The sequence below is a fragment of the Podarcis liolepis genome (assembly GCF_965112155.1).
Source record: "Podarcis liolepis genome assembly, chromosome: 10".
In the NCBI taxonomy this organism is placed as follows: domain Eukaryota; kingdom Metazoa; phylum Chordata; class Lepidosauria; order Squamata; family Lacertidae; genus Podarcis; species Podarcis liolepis.
This window is the reverse complement of record NC_139562.1, coordinates 68,995,680-69,014,869: the sequence shown is the minus strand read 5'-3', so window position 1 is coordinate 69,014,869 and position 19,190 is coordinate 68,995,680. Positions and strand designations below refer to the sequence as shown.

The window sequence follows — 19,190 nt, the reverse complement described above, 5'->3', positions numbered from 1 at the left end:
TCATGCTTGAGAATGGAGCTATGTTCAAATACTTCAAGAACTAATCCAACTGTTCTTAGCTCAGGCTGGCTGAGACAGAAGGCTTTTCTAACACACCCAGATGAGACATGGGTGGCTTAGAGATGAAACACTTCATCAGAAAACTCACATAACTCTGTTGCTGGGTTGTACCTTCTCAGACTACAGGTGAAAAACCAGAATGGTTGAACAGAATCAGTGTCCCCATGTCTAAGAAACAAACACCACCCTGCCTGTACAAAGCTAGCATATTGAGAAGAACATTGGTCTGGAATCCAAGTGTTGTCTGTACATAGATTTATTTTTCCTTTTTAGACAGGGGAGTAGTCAAATATGTAAATCCCTGCAGTATGAAATGGCAGTGTTTAGCATTTTTCAATAGGACAGAGAGTAGAAATGAATTGCTGTTCCTCACCTTTTTCTTCAGTGCATTGATATATAAATCACTATTAGCAAAATAGAGCGATGCATTTGCCTGGAATATTTTGATTCCAGGGCATTCTTTCACCTAAGAAAAGAAGAGATTCTTTTAATAAAGAAAGCATGTCTTCCTTGTTTATATAGCAATATAAAATATACAGTCATTAGAGGTTAAGTACACATTGTCCATCATGCCGGAACATGCTGCCCAGGGGTCATATAGTACACATGGGAGGAGGGGGAGGTGGGAAAGCACAAGATTAAACTCAAAGGAGATTTTTGTGGTGATCTATCCAATCCCACTAACACATTTTGTTCCTCTGGCTCCCTATTTCCTTGCTTCCTGCAAAGAGGATCCATCAGTCCACATGTTGCCTCAATGAGCTATTTCAAACCCTTCTTTCTAGCACCCCAAGCGCATCACATCATCAAACTACCACTTTGGAATAAGCGACCTACTTGACAGGAAATGGCCTTGGAATCTCACCTGGGACAGTACCTGTCCCAGTGAAGGAGGGCAGCCTTAAAGATCCCTTTAGTAGTGCCTTTGGGTAGACTTATACGTGAATTTGTGAGGCAACAGGAGCTGCCATGGAGGGACTATATCACTTCGGCTTCATACGGGAAGATGTCAGTCTAAACACCCACTCACATCTATTAAGAGCACAAAAATCTTACGATATCTGAAAGAAGAAACTGATTGAAATACCTCACCTCTGCTCTGACCTTGACTTCCAAGACTGTTGCTATCTGTCGTTGAATTTGGACTGGGTCTCACAAGCTAGGATGTGCTAGAACTAGACTAAACCACTCCAAACTGCAGGTAGAATATTCCAAGTTTTGAAAGCTCCCCCACGTAAAAATAACAACAACCTCCTAACAATTAAAAACGAATGCTTCAGAAAGAAAGGCTCTAGCCCAGCTGCCTTTCTGCTGTGTCAGTAGAATGCTGGAGAGCATTCAAAAATCTGTTTTCTCACTGACCTACAGTCTGAAGTGAGGCAGTTGTAAGAAAAATAAGAGTCCTGCCAGACCAAACCAAAATCCCGTTTTCCCAGTCGCCAAAACTAGATGCCTATGGGAAGGAAGACTTGAAGCAGGGCCCGAATGCAGCAGGGATTCCTCAAACTGTACTTCCCAGCAGCTGACATTCAAGGGAATAGTGCCTCTGACAGTGGAGGAAGAACACAGCCTTATCCTCCATGAATTTTTCTAAACCACTATTAAAGCCATTCAAATTGCTAGTCCTTCCTAACACCTCCGGATTCAGTCTCCTGTTTCTGCTACATGGGTAGAACAGGCCTGAAGCTTGCTAGAAATCAGAGCAGGGGAGCTGGCTGAGATCTTAAGTCAAGCGGGGGTGGGGAGTCTGGTAAGATTCCCCACCAACAGACAGGCACAGTGGCGTAGCGTGGGTTGTCAGCACCCGGGGCAAGGCAAGTAATTTGCGCCCCCTAACCCATGGATTTGCGCCCCCTAAGACTAACCCCCAGATGTTGCGCCCGGTGTGGCCGGCCCCCCCCTGCACCCCCCACGCTAGGCCTCTGATCCATAGCTAAAAGCAGAAGTCGACAAATGTGTCCTGTTTTTTGCTCTTCAAAATATGGCAACCCGAAGACCTCCAGGGACCGTCCAACCAGCCTAGGAAGTGCGCTCTGGTTGCGGGGGAGGAGACACGAGGCATTGCCATCCACACCTGGAATTGAGGAGGAGCTGGAAAGGTCCTTTGGTTTCACACCCAGGACCCATTTTTTCTCTCTTCTTTTGAGAAAGGGGTGGGAAACGGGATTTGGAGGGCGCGTGTGTGCGCGTAGCTGAGCTCCAGTTGCTCTGGGCATTTCTGGACGGCGCTGGTAGCGTCTCTCCTAACCCCTCCCCACCCCGGTCTCCAGCCCCCGCCCAAAGGCTTCCCCCTACCTGGCCAAAGTTCCACCCGAAGCTGGAGATGCAGTTCGCGCTGCCCACGAAGACGACGCTGAACTCGGAGAGGACGTATTCCTTGCACTCAGCGCAGCGGTGCAGCTGGCCGCTCGGGGGCCCGGGGCGGCACGCGCGTCCTGCAGTCAGGGGCGAGTGCCATGGGGTCGAGCCATGGCAGGGCGCGCTGCGTGGAGCCTCGCTGCAGCCTCCCTCTCAGCTGTAGGGAGGCTGAGGCGGTGGGCAGAGGCCAGAGCGGAGCTTGCGGGCAGTTCGCCTGCAGACGCATGGCTCAGGCACGCTGCAGGCGCCGAGGTGTGGCGCCCAGTGCCCCCCGCCTCGCCTAGCTACCAGTGGCATAGGAAGGGGTGCGCGGTGGGTGCGGGGCTGAAAGGACAGACGAGGCTCCAGCAACCACCCCCACCGCCAAGTCCGCCGGTCCTGCAATCCCTTGCACGCTGACTTGGAAGTACAGTGGTACCTCGGGTTACATACGCTTCAGGTTACAGACTCCGCTAACCCATAAATAGTACCTCGGGAGGGGCAGAGAGCTGCGAGTGCGCCCCCCCCAGATGTTGCGCCCGGTGCGGCCGGCCCCCCCTGCACCCCCCACGCTACGCCACTGGACAGGCATGACTACTGAACACACGCACTGCATTCCCGTCTCATCTCTGAACATGCCTCATGGCTCTGGTTATTTCTCCCTCCAGAAATGTCCCAGCTGCTAGTTCCCAAAGAACCATTTGGCATTCCTGCTCTCATCTCCCCATGTGGTGGGCTTGCACTGGGAGGAATGGATCTTAATGTTCAGTATGGGGTCCTACGGGATTCAGATTCAACTCCCAACCAAGGCTTTGTTACTGCTCCCCTCCATCTTAAATCAAAGAGAGCACTTTCCTTCCTTCTTAAGGGGTATAAAGAGATTTAGCACCCTCTTACCTCTTCATACTCTTCTATATCACAGTAAATGTCTGTATCGGGAATCTGGCCGAGGATTCTGTATTGTGGACTGTAGAGAAAGAGTCTCTGTATTAAGAGGCTATAAAAGCAATCTCTGTTAGAGGCTCCCACTAATGTCTTTACCTCTTTGGTAAAGTCCTGGTGCCCATTATCCAGAAACAGTGAGTGGAAAACTATTTTGAGGTTTCTTGTTTTACAGTCAAGCAGTATATTAAATATTATGAAATAAAATTGAAGAGGGGTGTGAAGGGAGAACGACACTTCGACTTCAGCACATTTCGGACCCTATTTCAACATGCATGGAATCATAGAGACACTTTCTACACTTCAAACCTGCTTTCTGTTTGAGGATCAGATTTGGGAAATTACGTCAGTTGCAAATAAGGTTTGCTTAGACAGTTTTGCTGCCTCCCCACCCCTTCCGTATATCCTGAATATTGTTATACAATGTATTGCTTGTAGTTTCGTGGGTGTGACTCACTAAAGAGAAGTTGCAACTTGCCATTTATTGGCTGCTTGAGCTGTAAATGCTCTCCTCCTTTTTAGGACTTAAGATCAGATCTGAAGTCAAAAGTAACCCAACAGGTTTCTTCTGACGCAATGCCTTGATCAAAGGCCAGAACAGAGAGGCATCAGCAGAAATTCCAGTTCTTGAGGCATAAAACGGGTTGAAAACTGAGTGCCGGGCCTGTGTTTTTTAAAGCAATCTAGAGAAATTTGATCATAGAATCATAGAGTTGGAAGAGACCACAAGGGCCATCGAGTCCAACCCCCTGCCAAGCAGGAAACACCATCAGAGCACTCCTGACATATGGTTGTCAAGCCTCTGCTTAAAGACCTCCAAAACAGGAGACTCCACCACACTCCTTGGCAGCAAATTCCACTGTCAAACAGCTCTTACTGTCAGGAAGTTCTTCCTAATGTTTAGGTGGAATCTTCTTTCTTGTAGTTTGGATCCATTGCTCTGTGTCCGCTTCTCTGGAGCAGCAGCAGAAAACAACCTTTCTCCCTCCTCTATGTGACATCCTTTTATATATTTGAACATGGCTATCATATCACCCCTTAACCTCCTCTTCTCCAGGCTAAACATGCCCAGCTCCCTTAGCCGTTCCTCATAAGGCATCGTTTCCAGGCCTTTGACCATTTTGGTTGCCCTCCTCTGGACACGTTCCAGTTTGTCAGTGCCCTTCTTGAACTGTGGTGCCCAGAACTGGACACAGTACTCCAGGTGAGGTCTGACCAGAGCAGAATACAGTGGCACTATACAAGAGATGATGCCGATGCTGAGTTACCTTTAGCAACATAGGAAACTGCAACATACTGAGTAAGACAATTGGTCCATCTAGCTCACGACTGACTACATTGATGGGCAGCGGCTCTCCAGGGCTTTAGACTAGGGACATTCCCAACTCTATCTAAGACCTTCTGCACACAAAGCAGATGTCCTACCACTGAGCTATGGCTCTTCACTACTTTTATTTAGTTTAGGTTTTACTATTTTAGATTCAGATGCCGTTTACACTACTGCGCAAATGTTTGCTTTTCCAAGGAACTCTTCCCGGAGATATTCTTCCAGCTGCACTGGGAGGGATTGATTGGGTTGGAAGAGGTGCAAGAAGGTCTCTTAAACTGCCGGCAAGCAGAATGGTACCAAAATGGTACCCTAATCAACCATTTTGATGAATGATGTCACCTTCCATTGTAGGGGGGACGAGCTAGCTTAGCAAACTACACTGTGTTGGTTGAGCATGGAGAAGGAGATTGTCCCGCTTTACTCCCACCACCAGTAGCTTCGATTTGAGAGAATAAATGTTTAAAAGTGAGCCTCACCTTTGTGTTCTGTACACGATGGTAATCATTGCAAAAGTTATAGAAGTGAGCAAACCGTAGTCGAGCCCCAGAAAAACTGAGGACAGAAATGCTACAATCCAGATAGCCTAAACAAACAAACAAACAAACAAACAAACAAACAAACAAACAAACACCTAATCAGTAATATATGGTTTCTACTTTCCAGCAGGTTCAAATAAAAGCCTGGTGAGTCAATTACAAACACTCAAGACCACTTTCAAGAAAAGGCTAACCATGTTTCACACTCACATTTTACTTGCGGGCGGGAATGGGGTGGGGAGAGGAAATTGTGGGAAGGAAACAGGTCTGAGCTGTTTCTAGTACACTCAAAACTAGTGATAGGCCTAATATAGTAAGGCAAACCAAGTGCACACATTAACATGGATTTTAAAAAAATGTGTGGGTAAATAAGGCCTTATTTTGAAGCCTCATTGATGAAATGGATTGCACACCCTATTTGTTCTTATAAAATAAGCAGGTGGTGTACTGAGAAAAATCTTTAATTCCCAGAAAAGGATTTCCCTACTTATATAAATATCGTGAAATAAAAGTGGTTATCTACACACACACACACACACACACACACACACACAGAGAGAGAGAGAATAAACAGAAATATGTCTCTAAGCAGTTCTTAGTGATAGCTTATCAATGCAGATTACGGCAAGAGAACCCAGGGTTTGCCAGGAGTCAAGCCTTGAGTTTTGCTCCTGCACAGGCAAGGGCCATACCTTTCCTACCTCTGTGAGGAAAGGACACTGCTAGTCAAACTCAGGGTAGACCCACTGAAATAAACGGCCATGGCTAACTTGGGCTCATTAATTTTGTTGGGTCTACTCTAAATAGAAATTAGGTGGATATAACCCAATGTATCCACAGCGCTGGCTTTGCATTTCTAAGCAGTGAAGGGTTCCCTGAATTGCCTAATTGATCTTAAGCACATTTCAATACCCTCTCCTGCACTATCTCTTTATGTTCCTAGTTTTGGGGCCTAGAGCTTTGTTCTTCTTGCATCATTTGACTCTCACAGTGCAACTATTTCTGTGCGACACAACACCGCAGGTGGACCACTGGATTACCATCTCAGAAACGTTCTACATGCACTTTGATCAGAATCAAGGTCACTCACCAGTTCAATCTTGCTGGTCCTCCAGAAGCGAGTGATATCTTGAAACTGTTTGAACATGCCTTTAAGATTGACCATTACAATTGCTGCAAGCACAGCCTAGGAACATATTTTGAAGAGGGTTTGGTTTTCTTATTTTTATTTTTAAACTGTGTTGCAGCTTAAAAAAAAAAGCATTCCAAAGTGTAAATAACTAGCAAGTTCTATGCAGGAGATCTATTTACATACACGAGAACATTTTTTAAAAAAATCAAAGTTTAGCAAGTGTAAACAGCCATGCAGTCACATGTCATTTTTGATCTTTTGCTTATATGCACATATATTTCATCAGAAACCAAATGAGATTCCTTGATGATAAACATCAGCAGGGTTTTGTTTAAAGTGCCTATAGCTGCAACCCTCCTGGATGGCCCATTTCAAAATCAATGTGTGTAAGGGTACAATTCACTGAATTGTAGAGTCAGAAGGGACTACAAGAGTCATCTAGTCCAACCTCTGCAATGCAGGAATCTCAGCTAAAGTATCCATGACATTAGTTAACTTCATTCAGTACAAGTTAAACACGTCGAACAACTGATTTCACAGCAGAGAGGAGGAGCATTCTCTCCCAAAGAAATTGGGGGAACTTAAAATGGACATGCCCACTAGCAAGGATGGGAGCCCTCCAGATGCGGTTGTAATGCAACCACTCCAGCCAGAAGGGTTATTAGTTAGAGGATGATGGGAACTATTGTTCCCCCACCCTCACACTACATCATTTGCATGCTTTATAAGCCCTGTAATATACAAGTCAAAGTTGCTGAGCTTTTTTTCTCCCCCCCCCCCTTTCCTTGGGCAGTTGAGCTACCTCCACACCCAAGTTGTTGTTCTGAAAAGAGAAGTAACAATCTGTTGCCTCATTATATTTTAGGGTCCGAAATGGAGATTCCAGTGTTTTACTAGAATAATAGGTTACTAAGATTATTTTCTGTATTCAAAACCCTTTGGCCTGCACCAGTTTCTAACTGGGATTTCTCCTTTAACCTTTTATGGTTAGTGCAGATCCCAAGAAAGCATACAAAGTAATCCTTATATTTGGTTTTTGATAAAATGCTAATCTTCAAGTCCTCTGACAAACCTTTTATGGCTTATGCAAAGTGCTCTTCTTCCACTCTAGCTAGCCAAGCAAATGGACTCTTACTTAGCTACTGCGAAACTGTCACTTCCCAATCATGTTACTCCCTGCCTTATTTAGTTCCAGTTAAGTGAACAGGGCAACGGCCTGGCCTGTCAGCAATAAAATCTCTGAAACTTTATTTGGGACCTACTGGTTTCTTATCTTCATTTTAGGAAAGAGAAGCGGTGATCTTTAGGAAACTGATACTTTTGTTTGGCTAAAATAATATCTCAACAGCCTAGAACTAGATAAATTCAAGATAAATGTGTCAGCACATCGGCATGCACCCAGTGGATTGAACAACGACTTCTCACTTGCAACTTGCATAACCTGAGGACCCAAACAATGAGGTTCCTGCTAATCATTGGCTAACAGTTCTGTCCCACTATTCCTGAATCAATGGTTGAAAGTATAAAAGGTGACAAAGTAACACGTATAAAGTGCTGGATTAGGATTACAAAGTTCAAGTCTTCATTGCTAAAGCATATTTAATTTCTTGCATGCTTCCAGGGTGGAGACCAAAGACAGGACAAATAAAAAGAGCTGCTGTTCGTTACCCAGAGCCAAATGAGACTCACACAGGCATTCAGACTAGAAAGCCTTCTCTCCAATTGCAGATATTCAGGAAGGACATTAGAAAAAGCTGGTGCACAGTAATCACCAATGCCATTAAATTACCCTGCAATTGAACCAATTTTTGATCTTATTGTTGCAGCACAGAACATTCTATTTCCTTACAGCTCTAAACATTACAGATTGTGCAATGCTTTAACAAAAGCGGTTTTACTGCTGCTTATGTACCAATTTAGACTGGAATGAAAACATATATATAAGAGACTCTTACCTGTGGCAGTGGTTCAAACAGATAACCAATGGCAACAATGACCAGGAAAACCATGATTGAGGACAGAGTACCAGCAACCTGGGGGGGAAGGACACAGAAACACTTTTGAAGAATCCCATATATAGTTTAAAAGGTTTTTAAAGGCATTGCCAAGCCCAAATATTCCTCCCATTTCTTTTTCTATATACTTGTATGTCTGACTGAGTATGCTTAAGCAAGCACACTGATGCCCTAAGCAATAACACTCACAAGAAGAGGCATCAACTAAATTTAAATACATCACATGTTGCCTACAGAGTAGCAAATACGGAGTATGTGGACTTGGACAGAATTGGGGGAGGCAGGAAGATATAGATACAGATCCCTGCTCACTAGATGGCCTTGGGGTAATTCCACTTATTTAGCCTAAGCTGGCCCCCAAAAGTGAGGATAAAATGGGAAAGTCCAAGGTATATGACCCTGATCTCTTATCTGGACAGGCACAGTCTAACTACTGCTGTCTATGCTCTGGTAACCTAGATTACTGCAACGTGTTACCTCTGAGGATGGTTCAGAAACTGCAGCTAGTGCAGAATTTGGCAGCTAGGTTGCTCACTAGAGCAAGACAATTTCAGCATATTACACCAATCCTGGCCCGATTGCACTGGCTACCAATAAGTTTCCAGGCCCAATTCAAAGTGCTGGTCTTGACCTTTAAAGGCTTAAACAGCTCAGGACCATAATAGCTCAAGGACCACCTCTCTCCATATGAGCTGACCTGGACCCCAAGATAATCCTGTGTGGCCCTTCTTTGTTGCCTTCTCCACGTGAAGTCCGGAGGGTGGCAACACGAGAACAGGTATTGTCTGCAGTGGTTCGCTGTTTGTGGAATGCTCTGCCCAGGGAGGTGCAACTGGCGCCTTCATTAAACACCTTTAGTTGGCAGGCAAAAACGTTCCTCTTCAACCAGGCCTTTGGCTGATTGACAACCCTTTTACTGTGTTGTGGGAGGGGAGATTATTGGTTTGATTTTATTATGTATTTTGTGGTTTTTATATTGTAATGTTGTGAACCACCATGAGATCTGTGGATGAATGGCAGTATACTGTACTAAACATCACCATCATAATACAGTGGTGCCCCGCAAGACGAATGCCTCGCAAGACGGAAAACTCGCTAGACGAAAGAGTTTTCCGTTTTGGAGGTGCTTTGCAAAATGAATCTCCTATGGGCTTGCTTCGCAAGACGAAAATGTCTTGCGAGTTCCTGCAGGTTTTTTCCCCTCCCCCCTTTTTCTAAGCCGCTAAGCCGCTTATCAGCTGATCCGATAAGCCGATAAGCCGCTAAAAGCCGCTAATAGCACTAATCCGCTAATCCGTCAATGGGCTTGCTTTGCAAGACGAAAAAACCGCTAGATGAAGAGAATCACAGAACGGATTCTTTTCGTCTTGCGAGGCACCACTGTAATCATCATCACGTCCCTGCAGCAGTGTTTGAAACTGAGATATGAAAGCTAGGAGCTAAATGGCACCTTAAACCTAGGTTACAGGCGCCACAACCTAGCGTCTGGGCATGCTTTTTTATAACAAGAATACAAAGCCAAAAATGAACTGAAGTTAAAATCTTATGTTCATTTTTTACATGGTCTGGTCCTCATCTGAAGACTGCAAAAAACCAAGCCATACTTCCCCTGCCTGTCCCCCTAAGATTCTTACGAGGGTCCCTTCTCCAGTCTTCAGAGAGTGGCTGGAAGTGGGGAGGCAGAAAAAGGTCCTTTCCTTCCAGAAATTGAAAGTTTTCATCTGAAATCTTAGGTGCAGTACTGCACCCAGAGCTCAGAAACTGCTTGCATTCATGAAATTCCCTGTCGCAAAACAAGCCAAGAACAATGGGACTTTTGAACGCTGCCCTGCAGGAAGGACAAGTGAAACCTAAATACACATACCTGAGTCTTTCCACCAGTGCCCTCCTGGACAAGACTCCGGGACATTGAGCAAGTTATAGCAAAGGTCTGGAAAAATGATCCTGCAGAATTGCATATGCCTAAAGCAATGAGTTCCTGTCAACATAGAAAAAGCAGGAGAACAAAAGTAGTAAGAACGTAAGATGGGCATGCTGGATCAGGCCAATCGCCCATCTAGTCTAGCATTCTGTTCTCCCTCCCTCCCACTCTCTCTCTCTCCCCCCAGCAGGAGTCATGCTGAACATTGCCATAGATACATACCAAACTTCTACACGTGACTATTATCTCCCAAATAAGAAACTGCTTTGCAACTAATGGGGGAGGGGGAACTGCATAAAGATAAGCACCGGATATTAAAAAATGCAAAGCAATGTTCTTAAAGTCCATAAGACAAAACCAAGACTTCAAAACTTTTGTAAGTGGCCCGCACCAAACTTGCAAGGAAGAATTCTTTGTTGATACAGTCAAACCTCGGCTCCCAAATGCCTCCATTATCGTATGTTTTGGCTCCCAAATGCCGAAAACCCGGAAGTAAATGTTCTGGTTTTCGAACAATTTTTGGAAGCCGAACGCGCTACACGGCTTCTGTTTTGAGTTCCCCTATTGTACTGAGGCTTCTGCATTCAGTTTTTGGTTGTCAAACGTTTTGGAAGTCAAACGGTTTTCCGGAATGGATTATGTTTGACAACTGAGGTTTGACTGTATTAGATTGACTGGATAGGCAGCATGTGTACTGAAAGCAAATCTTTCTAATGGAAGAATCTTCTCTTGCCAACTCATAGGACTTCTTCAATTAGGATACGAGGCCAGTGCATATTTAATGTTTCCAACCTAACCATGGTTAGGAGGTCAGGAATGTTACATCTTCTCTGGGCCCTGGAAATGTAGGGAAGCTATTTTTCAGATAAGTGTGTCTTCAGCAACTAGCTTTTGGAAAAAATTCCCAATTTCAACAGGCTTTTGACCAGATAGTGAAAGACATATATTACATTCCAATTACCTGATTTCCATCAACTTTATAGCCATGCTTGAGAGCAAAGATTTTGGCCATGGAGATTGTCATGGAAAATCCAACAAGTGCTATGGCTATTGCATCCACAAATACCGCTGGGATGAGGCTGATATCTGGTACCTGTGGAGGACGTAATCTGCAAGGAATTAAAAAGGAAAAACTATTATCAACTGACTGTATTAAACTACAGAGGGCTAAAAAGATATGTTTAATTCCTCATCCTTACCCTTTGGGGATATGGCCAACAACATCCACTCCATAAGTCTTTGACAGATTCATCCCAGCTGAAGCTCCAGTACCAATTACCACCTTTAAAAGGAACACACATGAAACAAGAGGCAACTTGGTTACAATAAGAAAACTTGGAAGCTAATCCAAGAGGGAGTTCAGTCTGAAGTTTTGTCTGCACAGTGAATGACATTCCAAACCATGCTTAAGAGGACATACTTAAGACATCCCTTCTTATCCCTCACTTACTACAATGATCTCCATAGGGATAGGAACTGGAAGTTTCTTCTTTAAGCGGTCGTTGATTTCTTTACCACTCAGCAACAAAACCATGCAAATTAGTCCAACAACCAAAGCTGCTATGTTGGTTTTTGTGATGTTTTCAAACACAGCAATTAAACTCTGCAAGACAACAAAATGTGGAATGTTATTCATAAGTGATATAGTCAAAGGGGAAGCAGATGTGGTGTTTCCTGCTTGGCAGGGGGTTGGACTCGATGGCCCTTGTGGTCTCTTCCAACTCTATGATTCTATGATTCTATGATTCTATGATTTATGTGGAAATGTGATGTTTGATGCAGAATATAGCACCCCGAGAACCTCAAATATCTCTTTTCATGTTTCTATCCCTTCTGGGTGTTAAAATAGGCTTGAAAGGAAGTAGACAAGCTTCATGAAATCTTTGAGGCTAAAGAGGGCTAAGTGGGATTTTCAGTGGTGGTGGTAGTGGAGGCTATGTGGAAAGATAAAATACATCAGTTTTTCTCAATCTGTATAATTTACCGGTATTCAAATCACAGAATTCATTCAGCTCAGAGAACTCAGCTTTCTTTGATAATGACTTTTAAATTCCCCACACAGAAGTGCACATGATCCTTTTATCTCTTAAATTCCAAATGGATAGCAATATTTAAGACAAAACATACTACACCAACTTAAGAACTTGCATCTGTGCTGACCGCAAACACACACCAGCACTGGAAATAATGATTTCAAACCTTTTCCAGCAAATCAAATCTGTTTAAAAGTACATAAACTGATCTACAGGCAGGGAGCTGCCAACAGGCCTTCAGGGTTACCATAGCAATGAAATTCAGTGTTGATTAAGCAGCAGTGATCTTTCCTAGAAGTTGGCAAGGGGGCTGCAGGAGAAACGCATGCAGAGCATGATGTATTAAATACGCTCAATCTCAAAATTCCTGGGCAAAGGTTTTGGTTGCTTCTCTTCAGTATTTGAAATCTAAAAAACTGTCCTAACCATAAGTCATAACTAAGTGACAAATGCAAATATCAAAACAAATTACCCAAATCCTAAAATGTATGAATAATGTTAAAACCATTAACACAATGAAGTTTCGCTTAACCAGGTTTTACTACTGTCACATAAATATTAATGGCATTTTGCCAGAGTGAAGAAAGCCACTCCCTCCCTCCCCTCACTATTATTACTTGAAAACAAAAATGGTGGCTTGTGTGCATTTGTGTTTTGCCAATTTGATTAGCGCTTACGGCCTTCAAGAAAAATATTTCACACAGCCTCAGAAATGTTAAAGCAAAAGTTGCATAGAGTTGGGGTATCCTAAATAAATCCCTGTCTGCAAATACAGTTGTAGAAAAGTAAATCAGGTTAGTCTGATATCACCCATGTAAGGCTGCTGAAGGACACTACTAGATTCTTAGTAAAGGCTTTTCTATGTGACAATTTGTTTAAATCAGTTAATTTTTTCCCCACTGCTATTCTTCAGTGACCCAAACTGTGTTGGACACATGTATTCCCTCATTCTGTTTTAAAATATTATTTTGCTACTGGTATCTTAGTTCTTGGAAAGTAACTTACAGAAAAGCCATATGATTGCTTCACTCTGACTGTTCTCCAATATCAAGAAATCTTTTCTGGGGAATTGGTTTGCATTTGCTTATACTGACAAATCTTGGTAGCTCTTCCTCCGTCATTTACACTGTTGTAATCCAATAATTAAAGAGACACAAGTAAGCTGCTATTTCTACTGGAAAAAAATCCAGATTCAAACCTTAGCAAACACACCAAAGGCATGTCCCTTGAGCCATTTATGATTGGTAGAACTTTGTCTGGGGGGTGGGGGCGGAAATGACTTCAGAAGATACACAGGAATGTAGGGATTTTATGGAAGTAGATTTGCAGTGCTTTGCTTGCCAATTGTCTAATTAAATGGTTTTTCATCTGAAGGGCACTATCACCCAGCATAACAATGGTCTCAGATTCTGAGCAGCATGAAGAATTATCAGTCAAGGGCCAATCTACATTTCTGGTGGCTATCAGAAAATTGGGCGTTGGGGAGGAAGAACAGAGGAATCTCCCTTGTACAAAGTCAAAACACTGGTCCACTTAGCTCAGTATTGTCTACACTGGCTGGCAGCAGCTCTGAGAGTTTTCAGTCAGTTATTTTCCAGCCTTAACTGGAGATGCTAGGGATTGAACCCAGGGCCTTCTGAATGCAAAGCAGATGTTCTACTACTGAGCTATGATCCTTCTCAAGGTTCAGCATTGTCTGCAATTCTTCTACTCCTCCTCCCAAAAAGCTGGGAATCTTCGCCAGGGGCAAAAGAGCTGCAGGCAGAGTTCGAAACTCCCATTGTTCTAGGCGCATTATGTGACAGGGAATTACATTAGTGTGAGCTGTTTCTGAGTTCTGTACTGCACCTAAGATTTCAGATTAAAACTGCTGAGGAACTTCCAGCTACTCTCTAAAGACTGGAGAAGAGACCCTCTTAAGAATATCAGGGGGGTGGGCAGGGGAAGGACTAGAACATGGGAAAAATGAACATGATATTTTAGCTGCAGATCATTCGTTTTCAGCTTTCTATTCTTGTTATAAGAAAAAAAATGCCTAGACATTCCATTGTTGTGCCCATAACTTAGGCTTAAGGTGCCATTTAGCTCCTAGCTTTCACATATTTGTTTCTAACACTGACTGCACGGATTTTATGGAACAGATTATATACACATACCTCTTGCCTCTTTTCAGCTGCAGTGTAAAAAGTGGTAATTTGGGCTCGTATGCTGCCAACAAAAGGTATACTGGCCTTGACACTAACATAGTTTCCTAGAATATAAGCTATATACGAGACCTATCAATGTCAGCTCAGTAATTGGCCACAAATAATATCTGACTTCTTCATAGTCTGCAATGGTACACTAAAATTAAAACTGCCTTGTTGGAGCAGACCAATGCCAGGAGGGGCCAGACAAATGCCCTTGAAGATTTATTTATTTGAAGATGTATCATTTGCTTTTCAACTCAAATGCCTTCTGAAAGCAGAGAACGGTATGAAAAACCATCTGGTACTTAGATGTGTACCACCGCTGAACACTGAGGATCCATATAGCTGTCATATTAAATAGCCACTGATCAATCAATTCTCTGCCCACTCTATTTTTAAAGCCATCTATGCTAGTGGCCATTACAAAGAAAAAGAAGCAAAAGCAGGCGGCTATATGTTTATAACTGACATAACTATTTCAGAGTACTGAAAAATCTTTCTTTAGGTTGTGTCTACATTACAGTCTATAAACTTTCACTGGTTAAATCATCATTGCTCCCTCACTTCTAGGTGCTGAAGGATCTGAAAGGGAAGTTTCTGAGGAACCTCACAAAATGAAAAGATTCCCTGGCAAAACCCATGAGTGATCCATTTGAAAGCTGGTTAACATTTCTTTGTGGATATGGACAGTGAGTCTAGAGACTTTATAACCCCAACAGTGAATCTAGAGACTTTATAACCCCAAATGGTCCTTTTGTGCTTTAACCTCCAGATATAGTTACAGGTAGGTAGCCGTGTTGGTCTGCCATAGTCAAAATAAAAAAATTCCTTCCAGTAGCACCTTAAAGACCAACTAAGTTAGTTCTTGGTAATATAGATATAATACCAGACAGAGTTACTTACATAAAGAAAGGAGAGGGGTCCACTGAACCTTTTAGTCTTAATTCCAAGCAGATACTTTAATTGGGATGTAAAGACGTGCACAGCTGCAGCAGTGGTGAATCCCCGGACCAGGGGCTCCGTAAGATAAATAGCTACAAATCCAAATCGAAGGAGTCCTAAACACAACTAATGAAAAGAGAGAAGAGACATGTTCAAGGAATCATCATTTAAAAGCCAGCACAGGACAGCATCATAGAGAATCCAAGTTCAGCACACTGCATCAAGAGCAAAGTCACCTCTTGCCAACCATGCAGGCCTCCTCTTACACTTCCCAGCCCAAAGTGTTGAAGCATGTCAAGACTGCCAGGTCTAATACTTGTGTGATTTGCATGTTCTGGTGGGTTGCACAGTGTGTGGTTATAGAAGCATAAACAGCAAGCATAAACAGCAGAAGTCTTAGGAAAGCAGGGAATAATTATTGTCTTTAAGTTGGGTGAAGTGATAACAGGACACCTATAACCAAGGTGGCTTGCAAGGATTTCCGGAGGTCATGAGACCTCCTGGGCTCTTCCATACTTCTTTGCCACTCCATGTGACCAATGAAAGCAACGCAAGTTATATGTTTCTTGGAATAAAATGTTATTTTTAAAGGAGAACAAAGTCTACCTAGTTGTGCTTACTACGTGACCTGGTTACTTGCCAGTAAGTCTAGAATGGCATACCTTGTTCTCCTCACGCCACAGCCCAACACGAAAACACAGACTGAAGCTACTCCCCCAAAATGTAGGTTGAAAGGATACATCCCATGCCATTTTAGATCCTGAATGGAAAACCAGGTGGATGAACCAGGGGCTTACTCAGGTGGAGTTCCGCACAGCAATATTCAAATCTTTTGGGCAGCAATATTCAAAACTGCTCCTAGACCAACGGTGACGTTACCTGTATGATCCCTGAGAGCAAGGTAACTGCGACAGCTACTTTCACCCTCATGTCATCTCTGGCACTGTTTTCAAGATCTGTGTTATTAGTAGAGTTGGTGTACGTATTGGCAAACATTTCATCAGGGGCTTCCCTGACAGCAACTCCGCCAATCATCAGGCTGATTACAGCAAAGGTTCCTGCAAGAGTGTGGATTGAGGGGAGATATATGTTTATTATTACCAGGGAATCCTACATGTTTTTGCTAGACCACATATATTTCAGCTTTTGAAAAGAAAATTTAATCATCTTCCTTATTGCAGTTATACACACACATACATAAGTACACACACCAACACCACTTTATGGGCCTGAATTAATATTTCCATCAATGTCATAGAATCATAGAATTGTAGAGTTGGATGGGACTCTGAGGGCCCATCTAGTCCAAAGCCCTGCAACGCAGAAATTCAAATGCCAATGAGAAGCTTTCAGTTACTGAAAACGAGTTGACAAAAACAAGGCAAAATATATTTGCTAATAATAATAATAATAATAATAATAATAATAATAATAATAATAATAATTTATATAGCATTTGAGTATTCAAAGCACCACACTTATTTGCACTACCCTGGTTCTCGCAGAAACTTTGCTGAATTACAAGCCATTAAAAGTGATCACATTTGACACACAATGAAATTAAAATGGCACAAAAGTGAGCTGCCCAAGGACGTACAACAGTGATGGAAAAACTCTGCTCCCCCAAATATTGTTGGATTTCAGCTCCCATCATTCCTGACCACTGGCCATGTTGGCTCAGGTTGATGTAAGCTGGAATCCATCAACATCTGAAGGACCTCATCTTTCCCACCATTGCCATAGTTAAGATGGGGCCAAATAAATGTTGGGGCAGCAGTTGATGCATGGAGGTTATGGGCCACTTCTGTGCCCTCGTGCTGCAGCTGTGACTTTGGCATGATGAATACAAGTAGATTTGACTTCAAAACTTTAAAAATTGTATCGAGTAAGAAGATGGAACAGTGGGCAATACTCATCTGGGGTTGCAACTAACTGTTTCTGATGCAGAAGTGCATTTTGTTAATCTGACCTTTAAAGAAAACAAATGCTTGCATGCTAAAATATTTACCTATTGATATGTGTCTGGAAGTTCCAAAAAAAGTGTACAGAAAGACCGGATAAAATGAAGAATATAGGCCAAATACTGGGGGTACTGCTGCCAGTAATGCATAAGCTAATCCTGAGAGAGAGAGAGAGAGAGAGAGAAGCATTGGTGAAATGAACTCAGATTCAACGCTAATTATTCAAATGAAAAAAATGTTCATATACATGCTACATTGATAACAGATACTGTGCCCAGACAATCACAATGTACAGTCTCCCCCACCCCAATACATCCTTCATCAATAACTAGCAGGACTGTCAATAGTATGAAGAGAAGAAAGTGGTGAACCCAAACTGAACCAATCAGCTCCCAGGGCTTCAGCCACTGCTCCTCTGCCCTGCTCCATTTGCCAATGAGGTAGCAACTGGGGAAGGCAAGCAGACCTCATCGGAGCAGGGGCAGGGGGCAATTTTAGCCTTAGAGCCTGCACATGCTAGTCCTTAAAATACAACTAGTATATGCTTTTATGTAGGAACTGCTCCCATGAGTCTTCTTAGAATTGGCCAGTCCAATATTCATTCAGATTTGAATTCACTCTGGGAGAGCAGAAGGAAAAAATGGCAGGAAGAGGGGGAAATATTCTGCAGAAAAAACTGCACATCTGTTGTTCACTCAGCTTAATTATTTATTCTGCTTGCTTACATGTACTAAAATAAGGACATAATCTGATGGTGGTATAGATTGTGGAGTCAAAAGTCTGTGTGTCATCGGGACTTGCCACATTAAGAGTCACTAAAAATCCTATAAAGGACGAATATTAAACTAATTCAGCAAAACAGCTTCACTCACTACTGCAGGCCATCAACTGTGAAACCTGACATGTTTTTTTAACTATGGTGAATGCACTAGTTAAATGCACTACCCTCAAAGGGTAGTCATTGCAATGACAAAATTGTTGACTTTATTACAGAAATACACAGTTTTCATACAGGAGGACTTTTAAACAAGATATTTCCATTGTGGAAACTGAGGGGGTTTATTCCCATTATATGAATGCAACGTCTCAGTTGATTGACATATGAGGTGTACTGCATTATGCATCCCACAAAGGCATGTGACACCCTCATGAAAAGTGACTGTACAATCAGCTGGAAGCTGACTGTCTCCAAAAGATCTCTCAAGGCTGTTCTGAAGATTCCAAAAAGAAGACTAAAGTTTAAAAGTTAAATTTCACTAACCTTGAGGAAGCTGCATGACCCCAGTGCTTATTCCTGAGATAATGTCTCCCAGCAAATACTCCTTCACTGGATAGCGGGGGAGCCATGTAAAAATAGGTAAAAAACTACACAGAACAGATTTGGCTTTCTTGGAAGAACAACTGAAAAATACAAGAGGGGGAGAGAAAAAGTTGTATCAGCTGAAAATGTACATTTTTCGTGTACGGGCAGAAAATACCTTAATCATAGGAAATATATTGTATCTACTATGAGAATGCAGAATGAGTCCTTGTATGTTCTCTACCTATTATTTTAAAGAACTATTTGACAGTGAAATGCCAGCACATTAGAATATTATGCTCTTCCCTCTGGCATGCTAACTTTCTATAGAACAGTGTGGGAGGTGACTCTGGGGCCTACAGGGGGAAATCTAAAAAATGCTTTCACACAAACCCAATTTTGCCAGTAGGAACCTCCCATGAACAGAAAGAGCCCTTCTGTGAATGGAAGGGCAATTTGGCATCCATACCAATTAATCTACTGACTGCATAA

The 19,190-nt window shown here is 42.8% G+C and overlaps 1 protein-coding gene across 2 annotated transcripts in view; it reads right to left on the bottom strand.

Annotated features, from left to right (window-relative positions):
- The window catches only part of SLC26A5 (solute carrier family 26 member 5), a 37,557-nt gene that overhangs the window by 8,030 nt on the left and 10,337 nt on the right, over positions 1-19,190 (bottom strand). For both annotated transcript variants that reach the window (XM_083464060.1, XM_083464059.1), the window contains exons 3-15: positions 18,660-18,799; positions 17,446-17,556; positions 16,317-16,495; positions 15,399-15,563; positions 11,724-11,876; positions 11,473-11,555; positions 11,235-11,382; positions 10,217-10,330; positions 8,293-8,370; positions 6,296-6,391; positions 5,146-5,252; positions 3,295-3,364; positions 434-526 (exon numbers count right to left, since the gene is read on the bottom strand). In XM_083464060.1, coding sequence (XP_083320186.1) covers positions 434-526; positions 3,295-3,364; positions 5,146-5,252; positions 6,296-6,391; positions 8,293-8,370; positions 10,217-10,330; positions 11,235-11,382; positions 11,473-11,555; positions 11,724-11,876; positions 15,399-15,563; positions 16,317-16,495; positions 17,446-17,556; positions 18,660-18,799 — 1,537 coding nt within the window. The remainder of the gene's footprint in view (positions 1-433; positions 527-3,294; positions 3,365-5,145; positions 5,253-6,295; positions 6,392-8,292; positions 8,371-10,216; positions 10,331-11,234; positions 11,383-11,472; positions 11,556-11,723; positions 11,877-15,398; positions 15,564-16,316; positions 16,496-17,445; positions 17,557-18,659; positions 18,800-19,190) is intronic.